This window comes from Aulostomus chinensis, chromosome 4 (genome assembly GCF_037954235.1).
Source record: "Aulostomus chinensis isolate RoL2024-O1b breed Wild chromosome 4, RoL_Achi_v1.0, whole genome shotgun sequence".
Lineage (NCBI taxonomy): Eukaryota > Metazoa > Chordata > Actinopteri > Syngnathiformes > Aulostomidae > Aulostomus > Aulostomus chinensis.
In genome coordinates, this window is record NC_141323.1 from 14,302,416 (window position 1) to 14,322,259 (window position 19,844).

The 19,844-nt window shown below is 42.8% G+C and overlaps 1 protein-coding gene across 4 annotated transcripts in view; it reads right to left on the reverse strand.

Moving 5' to 3' along the window:
* Positions 1 to 341: 341 nt before the first annotated feature.
* The window catches only part of LOC147262799 (uncharacterized), a 57,527-nt gene continuing 38,024 nt past the window's right edge, over positions 342 to 19,844 (reverse strand). The window contains exons 2-6 of one of the 4 annotated variants that reach the window (XM_086201981.1): positions 11,504 to 11,628; positions 5,455 to 5,722; positions 4,805 to 4,876; positions 3,151 to 4,537; positions 343 to 1,699 (exon numbers count right to left, since the gene is read on the reverse strand). In XM_086201981.1, the coding sequence (XP_086058107.1) occupies positions 601 to 1,699; positions 3,151 to 4,537; positions 4,805 to 4,871 (2,553 nt within the window). In that variant the 5' untranslated portion in view covers positions 4,872 to 4,876; positions 5,455 to 5,722; positions 11,504 to 11,628 and the 3' untranslated portion in view covers positions 343 to 600. Of the gene's footprint in view, positions 1,700 to 3,150; positions 4,538 to 4,804; positions 5,415 to 5,454; positions 11,334 to 11,503; positions 11,629 to 19,844 lie in introns of those variants that run through there. The other 3 variants (XM_086201980.1, XM_086201979.1, XM_086201982.1) reach the window with 3 other exon arrangements.

Consider the following 19,844-nt stretch of genomic DNA (forward strand, 5'->3'; position numbering starts at 1 on the left):
ATATTCATATCTACAGATATGATGATCATTGTGGTTTTTGTTTTGTGCGCTGATGAAGACTCATGAAGTGGAATAAAGGAGGAGCGCATTTTTAGGTGGACCCAAATATTTCCCAACAAAGAAGAGGAAGCCGCGTCATGATGATGCTAACATGTATGATGCTAACATGTATGATGCTACTAACACATGGTGCTCTTTTGTGTTGTTTTCTGAGGGTCTTCGATGTTCGGCAGCGGAGAAAATCACATTCTTGTTTGTGCGTAATCTTTAAAAAGATATATAAATATGATTTTTTTTACTATATGTCAGTAATTTGGCATTCATTTCTTCCTGAAAAACTTTTTGCATGAGAGGAAACCATATTTTTCCTGGAATGTAATCAATTATTTTGATTTTTCCAAAGGAAAAAAAAAAATTAAACTTGTGAATTATTGATAATAAAAGCTTGTAGTTTGACAGGGAAATATGACATACGCTGTAAAAGTAGTCAAAAATGAGAAGTTGGGAATTAGGGACAGGAGATTCAAGTCACAATTATTTATTTTGAACTTTTAACTCGGGAATCAAATCAGAACAGCAGATAATTCACCGCTGAGTAGCTCAGTAAAAATGCACAACTTGGAATCCCCTTAAGCATCTAAAAGCCTGAGAATCTAACGTTCCGATATCGATCAAGTTGTTCTCTAGCTGCACTCGGACGAGCCCACTGAGACTTACGCTATTATTGCCCCAGCAGAACGCGTCCCGAGGCACCGCCTGAATCTTGTTGTGGGTGAGGGCTACGGAGTGAAGACCCCGTGGCAGCTGTCTGGGCACATGCTGCAAGGAGTTATGGCAAAGATCTAACTGATGCAAGGCGGGCAACGCTCGGAACGCACCTGGAACGACTTTAGAGATCCTATTTCTTGCCAAGCCCAGATGTTCCAAGTATTTGAAGGTCTTAAAAGCGTCTCTCTTGATGGAAGATATGAGGTTGCCCTCGAGATTTAGTGTTTTTAGTGAAGTGGGAAGGTGCCGTGGCACTTGCTTCAATCGGTTCCCCTCTAAATTCAGGCTTTCCAGGTGAGTAGCACTGAGGAGAGCGTCTCTGGGAAGACCCTTGTTAGTCAGTTTGTTTGAGCTCAGATCTAAGACCAGCAGCTCTGACGTCCCGTTGAAGGCCCCTCCACGGAACTGTTCTATGAGGTTCCCCTTGAGGTACAGCTCCTTGATTGACAACGGTAACCCCAGAGGAACTGAGATTAACTGGTTATAATCCAGGTTGAGAGTTCGCAGGTGACACAGTGGAGAGAACACGGCGTCAGGGAGCGATTCGGATTCATTGCCCAGGCTGTTGTTACTCAGACTCAACACTAGGAGTCCAGGACACCGAGCCCAGGTTACCTCTGACATCACTCTGAGCTGGTTATTGTCCAGGCGAAGCTCCTCAAGAGAAACTGGAAGGTCAGTGGGCACCTTTGCTAGGAAATTTCTATCCAGGTAGAGGCGTTTCAGAGCTGGAACCCCCCCTAAAGCCCCCTCAATGGCACCGTCGGTGAGACGATTGTTGCTCAGCACCAGGAACTCCATGGAGACGTATTCACTGAGCAGGTCCAGGGGGAGGCTGCTGATGTGGTTGTTCATCAGGAGGACGTAGCGAGAATTATAAGGGATACCGTAAGGAAACTTGTCCACACCTTTGTCTGAGCACTGGACCACTCTGGAAAACAATACCAATACACAGCTTCAACAATTCTGACACCAGTGCATCCGTTATAATGCTAAAAAATATAAATCATGGGATAAACGTGCTCATTTACGTCAAGATTCTGTTAAATGCTGTATGAAGCTACAGTCAGCAGCTGCAAGGGTTGACGAAAACCACCTCCTTGCACTTCCAGAGCTCATAAATTAACAGATTCATTAATCTGTAGCCTCTTAGATGTCAAAACATAGACAGTGAATGTTTGTCACTTTTTGCTTCTCTCTCTGAGCAACAAATACATTTCCTCGACAACATTTTTTGATATATTGACCAGTGGTGTCGAGAAATACAACTTCAGATAAAAAAGAAATCCAGAGTAAGATGAAGATGATTTCTGAAAAACCGGGAAACGGTCATCCGTCAAATGGTTTTAAATGGATGGAGTTGGCTTCAAATTCATCTGATACATCCAGAAAAGTACAGCCAGCTATATTTTGCCAATTCTCTGAAACAGTCTTCAAGATCCAGGATCAACTATTTTGATCCAGATATGTGTTACTAGCAACAACAAAAAAACAGAACTTAACTTATAAAACAAAATAGATTAAAGTGACCAAACAAACTGGGACACAGAGGAGTGAGATGATCTCATCGGATCACACAACAAGGAGCAGGCGGGAGAATGCGGCGATGGCAGGGAAGGAGCTGATTGGGAGCAGGGCTGTGACTGACGAGGACTGATTACCTGACAAGACGCAGGTGCGCCATTAAAAAAAAAAAAAAAAAAAAAAAAAAAGGTGGGAAACAGACAAGTTAAAGAAAAAGAATGCACAAGCGGAAGTTGTGTAGCTTTGGCGCAAGGACAAAGCGTGGCTGACTCTCAACAATCAGAAGCTCTTTCTTTTCGGAGCTGCGCGTTAAAATCCCACTTGGATGGATTAAGAAAAACTTAGACGTGGCGAATGCTAATTAGGAGGGAATTTCCTCACGTTTTGGCGGGGGAAAAAAGTTCGCGACAGAATGGGGAAAAGAAAAATTCCCGCCTTTTTTTTTTTTAGTACACTGCTGGATGAGAGAATTTTACTTGATACATTTTTGCCATTTGTTTACACATCACCGTGGCAACACACGGTCATTCGGATTGAGTTTTGCCGTAAAGAACTTTAAAAAAAACCAAACAAACCAGGAACAAGAAAACATTAGGATTTGCTACCACCACAGCGACAACCAAACTCAAGAAAACAACGCCATGACAACAACTGCGGGACTAAACGCGCCATAACGCTACGCCCGAAAAGCTAACCGCCTTGTCACGCGCCGCCTGAAGCGTTCATCAAAATCTTTCTGCTAGTTTTTGAGATATCCTGCGAACAAACTGCCTGTTGGTTGGTTTGTTAGGGCTCATTTACTCTGTCATGACCTGATATTTTGCTTCAACATGTGAATACTAGCTTGTTATGTATTACCTTCCGTAGCAGGCACAATCAGGAGGACAGTAGTTCTCCAGAAAGAAGGGGAAATAGGTCGGCGTGGTAACCTCCTTCCTCTCCGGCTTGCGGCTTTTATTGTTCTTTCCCCTTTCCTTGGACTTTTTAACTGTCATATTTCTACTTCCTCTGTGGGTTTTCGCTGAGGGGGTTTGGAAAGCCGTCGACTTCGCTTCGGTTTGTGCAGCGGAAGCTTTATTCTGCTTTGCTTTGTGTTTCGCTTCATTTAGCGTTAAGCGAAGTGTTTTGGGGTTGTGAGTGGGATTTGCAGCGGAAATATTCGCCCTTGCTTCAGAGAAGAAATCCCTCTCTTTTGTTTGAATGATAGTCTTTATTGTTCTGGTGTCCTTGTGTGTAGTTTGTAGGTCCTTTGTTTCAGGTTCCCTCAGTATACTTGTGACTATTGTTTCTCCTGACTTTGGCTTCTCTTGCAGCTGGCTGAGATGATGACGCGGACTGTGGAACACCTCAATGAGGAGATCTTCAATCAGCGAGACCGACTTCTTGTCACCAGGGGAGACTCTTGAGGCCGAGATTGGATGGGTTTTCTTAGGAAGTGTCGCAGAGAGAGGAGAGAAGGGAGGGTGAACTTTGGCGTGAGGCGTTAGGGGTTGAGAGAAGATGGGAGGAGCCTGGGAGGGTGGAACCGGGTGTTTTAGAGGGCCACGATGAGGAAGAGGAGGAGGGTTCTGAGGCGTGGTGGGAATATACGCTTTGTTTTTGGGCTGAGGTGGTGTAGAGATGCTTACTTCTACAGAATCCTTTTCTCTTTCCGCATAATCATACTGGTGGACCACTTTTACGTCCTCTCCTCCTTCTTTTTTATCCCTTTTCCATTCTTCATTGTCATCTTCGTCCTCTTCATCGTCTCTCGTCATCTCATGAAGACGAATCCCTGCAACCAGCATGCTCTCTCTCTCCTCTTCCACCATATCTGCCTTCAGTTTCTTAACCTTTGCATCTCCTCCTTCATCCTGTCTTTTCTTTAGCATCCCTGCATTTGTAGTTTTCAAGTCCTTTGTTTTGGGTCTTTTCTCATTCCTCCTCTGTGGTTGATGCGGTCCATCTTGCCCCCCCTCCTTCTGTCTGTAGTGTGTATTCCTAGTTCTCTTCTTGTGCGGGACTCTCTCTGGAGTCAAACCGCTGTCTCTCCTCCATTCCTCCGCTGTCATTCTGGTCTTGACAGGCCATCTCACAGGGTTCGTCTCCAGGGTGCGACTGTCACTCCTCTGTTCCTCGTCAGCTCTCCTCCCCTCAGTGGACCTGGCAGCCTTTTTCCTCCCCCCCGCTGATACTGGGGCATCTCTCAGCCGCTCACGTCTCAATCCAGCTCCGTCCAGCCCAGCCGGGTTTGTCAACGTCAGTCCTACGGCAAAAAAGAGATCACAACCACAAGCCACTTTTAACGGACTTTTAAAAATTAGGATCTTTTTTTTCTTGTCTTCTCAGCAATACACCTTCGATTCAGTCCAAAGCGTGCCGCGAAATTAGTTACATCTTAGCCACGAGATTGGTTTCCACTCCCTTTGGTTTTGACCCTTTGTTTGTGGAGATAAATTAGAAATAATAAAAGATTCTCACGGTCCATTTCGTTAGGCGATGAAAATGCTGGCCTAATGGCTGCGGTACTTACTGGGCTGCAGGATGTGTGAATATCCAGGAACTGCAAAGAACACTAGCAAGAGTGTGAGCGCTTCCATTTCACCTGTTGGAGAACATCGACAGGAAAAGTAAAGGTTTATTTTAAAACGCTGTTGTCTAGTGGGCTCTTTTTCGATAGAGGTAATTATTTTTTAATATTTTCCCCCAAAAACAAAAAAAAACAAACGAGCAAAACTTTAACAAGCTACAGAAAACTAAAGACTAATTGCAAAATAGGCTATAGAAAATGTCATTCCTCTAAAATAAAACTTTTTAGGAGCAGTATAAGTAAAGTGTGTTAGAAATAAGAATTTTGGAATCTCTAGTGTATTTACCCCAAAAAACAATGTTATGAATTTTGGGCTGAAGGCCCTTTTTCGACTTCCTGTGAACAAAACTCATGCAATTAAGTAAACTAACCAATAAAAATCCAGAAATAAACAGCTCATGTGACATAAAACTCCAAATATTGCTTAAGTATTGTTGTACAAAAGTAAACCATTTCAGTATTTCTATAAACTGGATTTAAACATAACAAAAAAAAAAAGGAGAAAGGTGTATATATACATTTGGGAAGAAGTTTAAAGGACATCAGGAAAACAAATTTCAAATATTTGAGAGTTTTCACGGACGATAGTTTACCTGGATGTGTAGCTCCGTCAAAGGTGCATTTGTTCAGGTCATCCAGCTGACCCCAAACCAGCCTGGGAGAGCCGGATCAGAAGAGTTACAAGTCGCTGAGCCGGACAGTCCAGAAGAAAATGGGGCAACCTTTGAACCGCACACCACCGCCGCCACCTCCAGCAGGCACTAGATGACTTTATTGATCCCCTCCAGCGAGTTTTCACACGTACGCTCTGGATAGGTAATGACCCCTCGCATGCCTTTATCTGGAGGAGAATTCTCACACCTACCCTCAACATCAGAGGATCAATAGCGGGAAAGAAGGGCAACTCTGGGTAGAGGGGTCAGAGGTCGGATTTGGTTCTTACAGTGGCTACTGTTTGCTCTCCTCCGGGGGGAGATATTAGCATCCCATTGGTTGTATAGTATTGACAAGTAGATCCTGGAAGCTGCTTGACCTTTGACCCCACATGCTAATAATCTTAAGCAAGTCAATGCTAATGAGTGATTAAAGTGATTTGTTTTATTTGCTGCTCTCCAGCAGCATCTTGAACTTTATTCCAGTCAGGATTCAAGAAGACGTAGCAACTCCAAGGTGACTCTTTAATAACCATAACCCGCTGATTAGCGGCTGATTGATGTTTTGCCCCTTTTACTTATCACATCCTGCTATTAATTGTCCCATGATTTAAGCCCTTACTCAGATCTGACAGTGGGAAACATAAAGGAAAAGAACATTAAAGGGGAAGAAAAAAAACCCATTGAAGAAATAAAACATTGAAGAGAAAAAAAACATTAAAGATATAAAAAGTTGAAGGAAAAAAACATTACAGAACTAAAACAAAGAACTTTTTTTTTTTTTTTAAATGTCATTGAAGTGATTTCTCACTGTTGATAAGGTGCATAATTTAAACTGAGTCAACCTCGCGGGTAATAACAAGTGTCTCCAGCGACCTGAATTCTGAGTTGCACCTGCACCAAGAGGCAGCCTGAGTTTAATGCTTATTATCCACAAAACTTCAGGGATTAAAACCCACGGGAACCTGGACTGTTGCAAAAAAGAACTGAGAAAACCAGTCAAACCTGCAAACCCTCCAGCTGCTGGCATCCAGTGTGAAACGTGAAAATGACACAGAGAGCAAGTGCAATGTACCAAATGACCACCGAGGGGCAGCACATACTTATCCATGAACGTGGCAACCCAGAGGGAGTCTTGTATTGCATAACATTGCAGGAAAACAGCAGCAGATGGGTTTACATGTTTTCGTCCGGGCCTCAAATCATCCCTCTTATTTGAATCAGGAACAGACTGACAATAACATCGCTCACGCGGGCAGTTAATGTCAAGAAAAAGGGACTAATTGAAACATCAAAAGCCCATAAAGACCAGGACGAGTCTCTTAGCACCTCAAGCTGTGGCATCTCATTTCCTGCTGAAGGTGACGTAATGTATCGGAGAGGAGGTGTGAAAAGCAGCAATAATAGAGGAGACAGAGAGGTGGTGGGGGGGGAGGGGGGGGGGTTTCTGATTAGACCTGCACCTGTTTTAGGCTACAAAAAAAAAAAAAGGCTTGTACATGAAAGCCAACAGAGTCATTTTAAAGGAAGTGGGGTGTTATTTCAACCCCTTTTATGACAAATTACCACGCGCACTATCAGTTTCAAAGATAAATTGCTCCCATTTGTTTTCAAAACTTCATCCTGAAGTCCCTCTCAAACCTTTCACCCTAAAGTCTGTCTCTCTTCTACGCTTCCCGGTGAATCCACGTGAACCGAAATCACATGAAATGATTAGAGAATAACAATTCATTCCGACTCAGTCTCCCGTCGAGAGTTTTGAAGGTTCAATTTATGGTTTTAGTCACCTTTCAAGACAAAAAAAATGTTGTTGTTTTTTTTGTTCTTTTTTTTTTTTCTTCTGCTGGGACTCCAACTATCTTCTCTTTCATAGCCTGTCGTCTGAATAAATGATGACCCCGAGTGGTGAAGAAGAGGCATGTGTCATGCATTTGTCACCCAAAAAAACCCAGGGTTCAGGGCAGGTAAAGCAACCTTGCGGGTCAGTGTGGATTTTCATGAGCTCTGAATATGTGTGAGCGAGGTGTGATTTTGTTTGGTTTTTTTGAATTTGCGTACGGGGCACCACGGGGCTTCTAGATCGATTTGAGTTATGATAATTGGACAGATAATTGATAACAACATTAATGCAGTTTTCTCCCCGGTTTTGTGAGTGTTTCCTTTTTTTTTGAAGAACACACAATCTCATTTATGGTGAGAGTAGTGTGAAACACAGGGTAGATCGTGTGTTTTCTAGAGGAGCTTGACTGACAACAAGGCTGTGCAAGACTAAAGCCCCCCCCCCCCCCACCCCCCGAATTATCCCATCTGTTCAGAGCTTGTCTGCTGGCAGTAGCGTCAGTAGTGGTGGTGGTGGGGTTAACAAGGGCAAAGGGCAAAGGTCACAGACTGATCAATTTGTCGGCTAAAAGCGGCAGCTCTAAATTCGTGCAGCTGGGTAGACACCACCACCACAGTGGGGATCGACTTTATGTTGCCGTGGCTCTGTGTTGAAATTAGCCAAACTCGCTGACCGTTTAAGCGGTTCTCTACATATCTTTTATCTCTTCACATGAATGAATCCCAGAACAGTCGCTAACATTTGGCAGCAACGCGAAGGCCTGATACTATCCAAAAGTGCTTAATATTTAGTTTTGGAAGTCCAAAAACATCCCAAATGTTGTGCTCTGTTGACCTTCTTGGAGTGTTTTATCGACAAGCTGCACCAAAGTGGTACTAAAATAGCAACATGTGTTTCGTGTGCTGAAGAGAAACAGGAAGTGCGGAGTATTTTTACATGCTTTCAAATCCAAATGTTGTCCTGCTTCTTCTTTCCCAGTGAGTCCAGGAGTCTTTATAAGCAGAGGCCTCGCTATGTTTTCTTAACCCTGCCTAGAATACCTCCATCAAATTAAACCTGTGTTTTTGTTTTAGCTTTGGAAATCTCGGCGTGTTAGTGGGTTCCACATGGCAAGATGTACGAGAGAAAAGAGGAAGGGAGGGGGAAGAGGAGAAGCGCGTTCTAAAATCGGCTCTCGGGATTGTTTTTTTTTTTTTTTTGCTGTGAAGATTTCACTTTTTTTTTTTTTTTAATCGAAAACAGAAAACGGACAAAGATGTTCTTTCTTCAATGAAGCTTATCTAACCTTCAGGTCAGTTAGTTCCTCAAACAGAACAGGCTGATCAAAACAAGGTCAGGTCAGAGAAGATCAGCCAAACTGGGACACTCCTCACTCTCGTTCAGTGTGGTCTCTTTTATGTGATTAGAAAAGAGAATTTTGTTGATTTTTCTCTCTCTGGTTGGTAGAAAGTAGGCTCGCTTTGAAGAATACACCTTAGGAGGCTCATCGATCGCTCGCACACGCACTCGAAATTGACATTTCCCAACGTTATGAAGGACAAGGATCTATTAGTTGTTTTGTTTCTCTTGCTTTATGTGGAGAGGAGGAGGGTAAAAGTCACCATTTAAGATGGCGTTGACATTTGGCTGCCACATATTGTGCTGAAGTAGAAACAATCGTAAAGCGCTGTGGCAGAACGGCTCCTTTTGTCCTTTATGTTACCTCATTGTTCTCCGAGTGACTCATGTGTTGCAGAAATTCTCCATTTAGAGCATCATATCAGTGTGTGTGTGTGTGTGTGTGTGTTTGCCAACGATTGATGCTATCGGTTAAGAAAAGCTCCCCATACATGTCAGCACAGCACATTCGAATCGATCAATCGCTGAAGCCTCATTCCAATTTCCCACTTTTATATTCTTTTATTATTATTATTCTGCACTCCAGGGTGGGTGTGCCATCATTTGCGATCTGCAGAGGCAACAAGTGTGAAGCATGTGGGTGGAGTTGTGTGCAGGATGCACACAGGGCTTGTATTGTTGCAGCAGGAGACAGAGGGCCAGATGGACACACAATGTTTTCCTGGGTGATGTGGGTCATTGGGCCTGGTTAGAAATTCGCCAGCGCTATTAGGCAAACTGTCCCATTGCAAAACAATGTTGCAGGCTGAGAGACAAGGTCAGAGTTTGGTTTTGTTTTTTCTTTCCCTTAAAGACTCCTCTTTTGGTAAAATGACGACTAAATATACTGGAGTTAAAGCTGCTGTATGCAACATTTGCCGTTTGACAGTGGCGTACTTGAATGGGAAGGTGGAGTAATCGACTCTGGCTAACCATGTCATCTTCAGAAGGAGTTCAGCTATTCTATGATTGCCACTTGGAAGCCATGAGATACATAAAACCCCATTAAATCAGTTAAACCTAGCTTTTTGTCTCCCCCTTCTGGCACTTACAATAATTACAAAAAAACCCGCTGCCCACACTCACAAAGCAGGCCAACAGTTTACCCGCTGTCCATCATCCCGGAGTACAAATAAGGGCAGAACTGTAAAATGCCAAGTGATGCCATTTATCAAAAAATTTCTCTTCACAAATACCAACCTGTCCAAGAGAAGTAACGTGACATCCAAGTGTGGTCTTTGTTTCTGCTCTTAATGCAGCAACAAAAGGCCTCACTAGATATTACCTGCTTAATCTATCGCTTCTGTTTTTTGTTTTTTTTTAAACACATAAACCTTCGCTTTCTAGACCTCTACAAAATGTAGCGTCTGGAAAATCTTTCTGCTTAGGTCCTTCCTCCACACTCTAAACTGCTGTCACCGACGGTGTCGCGATGCTAAACACGACCCAACCACTGCCGGTGTGCCAGCGTGGTCATGTCCTACCGGACACATCCTGATAACGTAGAAATCTATTAATATTTTCTTGCAGTGGACGCATGAAATCACTGCTTTCATCAACGTAATGCAGTGGGCTGCTTGTTGTTTTCAAAATGTCATTTTATCGTTACTGGTTGTCAGACAGCACCAACTTGAAATGACATTTGCTGTTGAACGATAATGTTTTACTACGCGTCAAAACAGTTAAAGCGATACATCGATAAAAGCGTGAACGAGTTCAACTTGTAATTGCTGCATTCCACGCTGAGGCGGAAGTGTCCTGGTTTGTTGGTTTTTGGCAAAAAAAACAAAGTGTGGCATTTGAGTTTGTATACAGGCATTTTTGAGAGTTTTACTAATGTTAGTAGTTGGTCTCCATTAGCTTCAAGCTAATAGTACGGCTGGTGTTTTCTGGTAGTCATGCAACAGAAATCCTCTCAGAAAGACACTAAACCGAATCATTGAAAGGCAGTTTCTGGGTGAAAGATGCTTTTAAATTCTGCTTGGATCTGGGCTCTTTTTTTAAGGTTAGCTTCCAGCAGCGGTTGAACATCTGTCTCCTGTTGCAAAAACTAGTGTTTGTCAGTTACCGTCACCATAACCTGCCTTCCGATGTGGACTCTCATGTTTTAAAACCACTGTTATGTGATGGAGAACGAGGGAATCCATGTGGCCACCATGAGAGAGTATCATAACCGATTCCCGCTATTGTTTCTTTGCTGATGCCGCAAAATTTAACACAATACATATTACATCGCTCTGACCAGACCGCAGATTTGACAAACTCTGTACACTGTGAAATTCAGACGTTCATCTGGCGGCTTTGTCAGCTTTGTTTGAACTCATTTGGCAGGAGCCTGAATGAAACAGATGTTCATTTATATGTAAAAGCTCCAGACTCCAACTTTAATGCAGGCTTAAAGTTCACAAAAGATGAGGCAAAAAACTGGTTGTATGCAAATCTACTTATAATCGAATATAATCTTTCTGTCCTATGAAAACCCTTTCAACCCAGACCATTTTGTAAGCAATTTTGACATTCAGAAGATATGAGGAACCTTTTAAATGGTTTTTAATCACACCATCATGTTAAAAATGGGAAGTGAGAGGTGAAAAACGACAAGAAGAAAACCCTGATAAAGTTTTAAGTTCTCTCATTTAAGTGCCCAGCATAAAGACATAAAAAACGCAAATGTAATGGTTTTTTTTTTTGAGTGTGTGTGTGTGCGTCTGTGTGTGTGTGTGTGTGTGTGTGTGCGTGTGTGTGTGTGTGTGTGTGTGTGTGCGCACTCACGCAGCAAGGGGCCCTTGTTATTATGTCCTGCTGCTTTTCAGTGGGACAGCTGTGTGAGCCTCCAGCCGCCTCCAAACATGGTGCAGGCTGCCTGGCAACTGTCTCCCTATTGGCTAACTTTCCACCTCCAATGACCAATCAGATGAGCCACGCGATGAGGAAGTGAATGGAGGAGAAAAACACAACAGAGAGGGGGGAGAGAACAGTCAGGATTGTGAGAAAGTTTTCTGTTGAAAGAGTCGATGCGGGTTAAATTTCCACTGCAGAATGAGAAGGTTGTCAAAGCAGAATGAAAGAACTTGGACAACTTTCACAAACTTTTCCGGGCAGATTTGCACTTAGAATGTTCGTTATATACAAAATAAACACTTTTAACTCCTTTTCCTTCACATTAAAAGTTATTAAATCCAGAGGGGGCACTTTTCTGGATTAAAAAAAGCAACTGTGTTCTTTGATCAAAGAACATATCAGAGAACAGTTCTAAAGGGTGTTCAGAAAAAAAAGACATGCACATTTACACATTTCTTCGGATCTTTTGAACATTTTACATCGTCTGGAAGCAAGCAGGTCTCAAACGGCAACAAAGAGGTGGTGACTTCTTTCTATTGATGTCAGCAGCTTTGTGTGTTTGGCAGGCTGAGACATGCCACTGCAGAACCTGCGTTTCTTGGGCTTTGAGTGGGCTTTTAGGGGATTTGAGTCACATCTCTCGGGGATAATAGGTGTTTGCTTTACAGTAGCTGTGACGCACGTGGTTGCTAGATGTTATAGGTTGACAGATGAGAAACAAAGGTTGAAGGGGTAAAGTTGTGGCTGATGAGGGAGGGTGTGTGTGTGTGTGTGTGTGTGTGTGCAAAGTTAAATTTTGCTTTGCATGCTTTCGTGTGTGTGTGTGCTTGCATGTGTCAGTGGGCTTCACACTCACATACATCCTGCATTGACTGAACAAAGCTGCTTAGAGCTTCAACACACTGCTCCCCTCTCCCCAGGAGGTCACGCTTCCTATGAAACTACCATTGCAGCTTGTCCTGAAAACAAAATTGCTACACGTGGAAAAAAACAAAGTACACTGTTACACTGGAGTTGAACTGAAAAGACAAATGCCAGGCTGATGCTTTTTCTCATTGTTCACTTATTCAACAATCTATGCCACAAAAAAAGGGAAAAAAAATTTTTAACCCATGAAAGTGAAATCAGTTTTTCTTCATGTAGATTGAAATACAATGCGTGTTTCCGTTAGCAGGCACTAAACAATAAGTCTTCAACCTTAAGCAGCATTTATATGTCTACAAACTCTACAATAGCTAGCTGGCTAGCAAAAATGGCACACTGGTATGTCCCCAAAAAGTGTGGTTACAGTCCTTCTGGCTCAAATTTATTCATTTAGTGCAGTGTGTCCTGAAACTTTTAAAGTTCTCCACCCTCTTGATAGATTCAACATCCTGCTGTGCACCCTCCGCAACCTCCACAGATGGTGCTAGCATTGCCAGAGGCTAGCAACGCAAACATCAGTGTTGGTGAATATTCTTAAGGTGTAAAGGTCTCGGAAATGCAGCCTCCACTTTGCTAGGTGGTGCTGTGAATAAAACCAGGATCCAGGAAATGCAGTCCTAAACCTGTGCGCTAGCAAGAACATGTTAGCCGGTCAAACTTTTTTGAGGCAACCCAGAGAAGCCCAGTTGCTTACAACACCACTTAGATGCTAACGTTAATGCTAGCTCTATCAGATACGGTACCAGAGACCCTGTAGCAGATGGTTTATCAGTTTCTGCTGCTCCTTTGGTGTGGGGTGAGGTTATTTTCAACCATTTATCCATATTTGAGCGAATTGGCTGACATCATGGATGCTAAAGAGCCTCATTTTTACCACCCTGGAGAAACAAGTCTGGCCCTCTTCTGACTGTGACTGGCAGGTACTTGTTGCCTTTAGGTGTTTCAATTGAGATGGATGAATAAGAAGTGAGTGTTTCTTCCCCGAATGAGGATGGAAATACATAAAAACACCAATTTATTTCTGATGGAAGTTTTTGAGAGGATACTACTGATTTTCTTCAGCGTACATCCCAGCGTTTTGGAATCATGGATTTAGAGGTAAGTGGGATCTAAGACAGTTCCACATTAAGCGCAAGGTACGCAACGATACTTTGAACACAAGATGGACTTTATCTGCATGATTGTTATGATTTACCCACTTTGCTGTGCTCCAATCAAATTCCCCCAACATTATTTCCTGCTATTCATCCATCCATCCATCCATCCATTGTCTTCCGCTTATTCCTAGTAAGGGTCACGGCGGGGCTGGAGCCTATCCCAGCATCAACGGGCGAGAGGCGGGGTTCACCCTGGACAGCTCGCCAGTCCATTGCAGGGCCAACAGAGAGACAAACAACCATTCACACTCACACCTACGGTCAGTTTAGAGTATTCAATCAGCCTAGTCCCCAATTGCATGCCTTTGGAAGGTGGGAAGAAGCTGGAGTACCCGGAGAGAACCGGAGAACATGCAAACTCCACACAGAAAGATCCCGTGCCTGAGCCGGGACTTGAACCCGCAACCTTCTTGCTGTGAGGCGACAGTGCTGACCACTGCACCACCGTGCACCGTGCTTCCTGCTATTCAATGAAATCTTATTAAAAAATACATCAGGATACAACATGGACATGGCCGTCTCATCTGTATTTTAAAACAAATTGTACAGATAGTAATCACAGGAGCGCCTCATACACACAAGCTCACCAGTTTCCCACTAATATTTCTGCCAAGGGAAAAACACACAACCCTATCAAGAGTACGATATGTGATATGATGAAGTGGTGAGTGAGTCAGTGGATATGAAAATCACCAGCAGGATCCCAGCATGATGATACAGCTGACACAGTTCGCACAGATCCCAGTACAGACAGCACATAGCGTTCAGCTCCGTGGACCCGTTTTGTAAGTGACCCAAATGTTTGCTTAAATGTGTATTAATATCAATGTTCCAACTAAAACATTTAGCTGATAAACTGACCTGCTAAAATGTGAGCATATGCTTCTTTTGGCTGCTCCTTATCATTAGAAACTAGTCCCCCCCCCCCTGAACCTATTATGTTAATATGGTTGTTGTGTTACCGTACATATCAGATGCAAATGTATTCTGTATTATCTAAGTTTTGCATGTAGGTCAACCAATCTATCCTGGACCTATATTACTGAGAAATCACCTCTTATCAGTCATTGAAGAGATTTTCGGTGATATTACTTGGCATTACGCCCAGCAGAAATACTGACATGCAATCAGATTTAAAAAATGAAAGCATCCCTTTTCACACATGAATGCTTTTATTAGGCAGCTTGCCTGTGGCAAGTCATTTTCATATTGAAGTAAAATAAAATTTACCCACATGTCAGAGAATGATTTGCAGACTAATGAAACCTGGAGGCCTTCAGGGCTACAGTGGAAAATTCTTCAATTCCTTGTCTGTATGGAGCGAGACAGTGAGTTTTTCAACTCAGTGGAAATGATTTAATCTAGACTTACTTTCCTTGAGGATTAACAATTTTTTTCTAGTCTTAAAATGTATCATGTACTGAGAGGTATTACAACAGTAATACTGCAACTACAGCAACGCACTGTGAACCCCCCTGCATCACAATCTTTCATATATTTCACTTTGACAAATGTGTAAGCCTGCAACAAAAAGGAAATGTATTTCTATAGTTATAATTGAATGTCACAAACATAAAGTAGGCCAAATGTATGACGCCGCGTAAGATTTTGCTTTTCATTCTGCTTTATAAGCATCTTATTCTTCGTCACGAAAACAATGACGCACATCACTTGAGGCATGATGTGGTGACTCCTCAGTAGCGCTACCAGTGGCTAGGCTAACGCCGCTATTGTTCATGCTTCTTTATGATTATTCCGCTTCATACAATTCTCATTTTTGATCATAAACCAATGATTCACATTAGTTCAGACACAATATGAGTCATATTAGTCTGCAATGTCGGTGTTAAGACCAGCTAAACTAGCCCCATCAGCGGCTAGGCTAACACTCCCAACGTTCATGCTAGTTCATAGTTATTCAGCCTCATGATATTCTCTTTTTTCACCATAAATCAATGGTTCACATCGGTTCAGACACAATATGAGTAATATTACTCTGAAATCTCTATTATCACTTCCTAAGGAGCTAAGCTAGCAGTGCTAATGTTAATGCTAGCTCTGGGAGACATGGTACAGAAAGTCTAGAGCAGCAGCAGACTCTGTCTTAAACTGTTTTACTGCTTTCACTAGTGCCACCGTGGATGTAGGCTGAGGTCCATGTAACTATTTTCTTTTTCATATTAGAGCAAGTTAGGCAACATATCAGATGCCAAAGTATCAGGAGGGACTGGACACACTGGGGGAGGCATCCTTAGAGGATTGGCCTGCAGCCAAACTCTACCCTGGGGCCTAGTTTAGTCAGGTGAGACACCAGAGAAAGATTAGTGGGTTGTCACAGAACACACATTGAAAAAACATAGGACACTACAGTTTTTTCTATGTTTGTGTACCCCGAAATGACTGCGTCCCCCTGTTAGGAAATCCAGGGATGAGCCCATCCACTGTTATTATCATCAAGGGGCTTGAGTGGGTCAATAAATAATCTAGTTAGCTAACCACATTATGTATGTATGTATGACCACATAATATTTACAAAACACAAACAACTGAGGGGCGTGTAGCAACGCCGGCCAATCAGAGTTCACATCGGTAATGATCCCAGCTCTCCCACAGACGTGTGAGAAAACAGCCTCAATCTGCTCCCACTGTATCTCCTAGACAATCCCAGTTTAATCCCAAACGCAGTCCTGGATTACAATGTCTGCTCCACCCAACATCTCTGGAAATTAGATAGGATTATACACTCTGGAGGGGGAGGGGGAGAGAGAGAGAGAGAGAGAGAGAGAGAGAGAGAGAGAGAGAGAGAAGCAGACAAAATCTGTGTGCTGGACATTTCTGTTTTCCTGATTATACCTGTCAATTTCTCAGATTAGCTGGTGTGGAGGAGATTGGAGTTCAACTCCTGCGACACCAACCAAGTATTAAGTCTCCTTTTATCCCCACCCCCCCCCCACCCCACATCAGCTACAGCCAGGTACGCACAGCATCCAAGACAAACCGTAGCACACACAAATACACATACACACGCGTATACACACATACACGCATGGGGCGCACAACTGACCCATAAACACACACTCAGAAATTTATCTTAAAATTATATTCAACCAAATGGTAAGCCTGCACCGGAAATTCTGCAACCAATGCTTTTTCTTTTCTCCTGTCTGTTGTTGTTGTTGTTACTTTTTCTTTGTTTGTTTGTTTGTTTGTTTTTTTGTGTTTTGTTTTGTTGTTGTTTTTTCTGCTATTGCTGTTGTTGTTTTTGTCTCCCCCCCCCTCCCCCTTGTCTTCCCTATCCTGTCCCTGTTCTCTCTTCCTGTCCACTCCTGAGCCTCAGTCCGGTCGCTTCATCAATGAACCAACACCATTCCTAATAAAGTTAAACACAAATGGCGATAGGAGGAGTTTATCAGATTCCTCCTATGCAGAGTAAAACTGCTTCAGTACAACAAGGCACCAGGAACACTGATGCTGCTTGCCCCAGCTACTGAACAGGACAGGTTAAAAAAAAAAAAAAAGTCTCCTTTTATCAACCAGGGGATCTCATGATTGGTTTTGTTTGGTTCATCATTTCCATTTCCATCCTGTGATATATACTGTATTTATTATCGGCTGCAGCCTTCAAGCTTCTGCAGATGGTTTGAATTCAGTGTCACAGAATGAGATTTAGCGCCTGCGCCTGAAGACTTTTACACGAGCAAAATGTGTTTGTGATTCAGGAGCCGTTCCCGCACGTACGTGAAGGGTTCTGAATGGTCCCATGGATCTAAACGAGAGCCATTATTAGCAGATGGTTCACTGACTCTTTCTGAAACACCTCCAGCAGAACTTTGCTTCGCTGTATGATCTCTCCGTTGGTCTCGTTTTTTTTTTGTTTTTTTTTTTCTTTGCAGCTCCAGCAAGAATGTGCTGAAACACTCATGTGGTCTCTTTTCTTAGGCATCGCTCATTTTCCACCGGCGGTCTTAATCTTTTCAGCCCACACTTTAAGTAGAACCCATGCAGAGATTTTAATTGAATGATGTCTTCTTCTTCTTCCTCTTCTTCTTCTTCTGCTTTTTTTTGAAGAGATGAATGAACATGCAGGTGAGGAACTGCTCCTGTTTCAAATGTTAATTATCAAACCGAGTCGCTGGTCTTGCACACGGAAAAGAAGACCACACTACCAGGGTTTTATCCAAACTCTGGATGTATCTCACTCAAAAGAAAAACACCCTCTTCCACTTTTTAATCATATTTCTTTTTTTGTTTTTCTCTCCCCGGTTGTTTGTATTCTTTCCTGCTATTATCTTTGAGCACAAGCCTGCGTGGAAGGGGATGATGAGTGGTTTAGTATAAACGATCCTGACTTAAACAGTGATTTACATCGCTGAGTAAAGACTCCACGGCCCAGACACATTCTGTGGCTGCTGCAGAAGCTATGTTTTCCCCTTCAATTTGCAGAGCTCCTGCAAATCTCAGCAGGCCACAGACATTAAAGGGCAATGTATTTCTCTACAATTAAACATGGAAAACGATAAGCGCGTGGAAGCGAGGATGTATGTAAAATGGAATTTGAAAGAAATACACGCGCGCTCTAGAGAGACGACTTTGTTGCGAAGTAAAGCGGGCGGCGCGAAATAACGGTTGCATACGCGCGCGCCCGTACGAACTCGGCAGGAATCTCGAGCCCAGAAGAACTGGCTTTGTTTACCGCGTAGTTCTTTTAGCGAAATCGCTGCCAATTACCGTCAGAGTTAAAACTACGACCTGCGAGAGAAAAGTCAAATCGGTTGAACTGGCTCGTATCGCTCCATTTAAGAGATTTTAGCAGACTCTGCACGCTGCAGGGTCAGTGGAGTCAAAGTACCCATTAGGGTGGAGCTGTGATTTCTTTGCTACGAGATGAATGTTTAAGTATCGAATGCACCGCAGAAGACACGTCGTCTTAGTTTTTATTCATTTCCGGAAAAAAAAAATCTGTTTGATTTAGTGTGAACAACATTTTGTGGAACACAACGATCTAAACATTTTATCGTGAAAAAATACTTTTATCTATGGTTTCCCCCTTAATAAAAAAAACAAAAAAAACAACAAAATTGACTGGAAAAAAAAAAAGAACCCTAATCTTTACTGCAAACAGAGCGGTGTACGTTATTGATGTGTACACAAGTGATCCTGGTTCATTCAGGGAGCTGTTGACTGGCTTTCATTCAGGATTTTAAGGCGAATAACCTGCAGTCACCTCATATCCATCACGTGTCCCGACACAAAGTCAATAGTTGTTGTTTGCACGGACAAACTTAACCGCCCCCCCAAAAAAAAGGGTTATGCGTGTGCAATGTTTGCTTTATGAGGTTTTTTTTTTTTTTACATGATTATGGTGATTTCATGCGGTATACGTGTATCTCGTGGTCACTTTCACGTGTTTAATTTGTATGAAGTAGGAAATGATCAGCAATACAAAACCCAATGTTCAGGAAGACGCTTCAGGCTGTGATTTTCCACTCCCAAACTGTTCCCATTGTCTGCTGTCAGCTGACACGCCAGGGCCGGACCAGTGTGAGCCGCCGCCGCCATCCCTCACTTTTATGTGTTTTACTCCTTTTTCTTTTGTGTCCACTTTATGAACTGTAATTTACAGCTTGTGATTCTCGTAGATTTTCAGACGACGGAGTGCGCAAAAAAACGAAAAACGGGGGATCATATTCGTGGATTTGTGACGTCTTTTGATGTGTTTTAATCTGAGTGGTGTACTGCATGTTCCCGACTGGCCTCCCACACGCTCCACAAAACATCATTGTCATTACTAGCCTACATGTGTCTTAATGGATTTCTCAGAAAACACAAAAACACACTCTAAAAGACACACGGAAGCAGAACTATGAAACCGACTCGACTGTTTGGTTTTCAGAACACACTCCCTTCATCCAAGTACAGTTTTGGCAAATTAACCATCAGCCGTACGACCAGGAAAACAACGTCTAATTTGTCACATAAAGATCATTTTGGAGTCACGTGCCGGATGGAAATGTGACATATAAACATGTAAATGGGTCACATATGTTGACGCATTTTGAAAAAAAACCTTAAAAGTGGATCATGGAAACATGGGAGGGATTTAAAATGTGTGTGTGTGGAAATTCATCAACAATCTCAGGTTGCTTGGTGACAAATTCACCACGCAAGAACTCCTTCAGGGGTTATTTGCA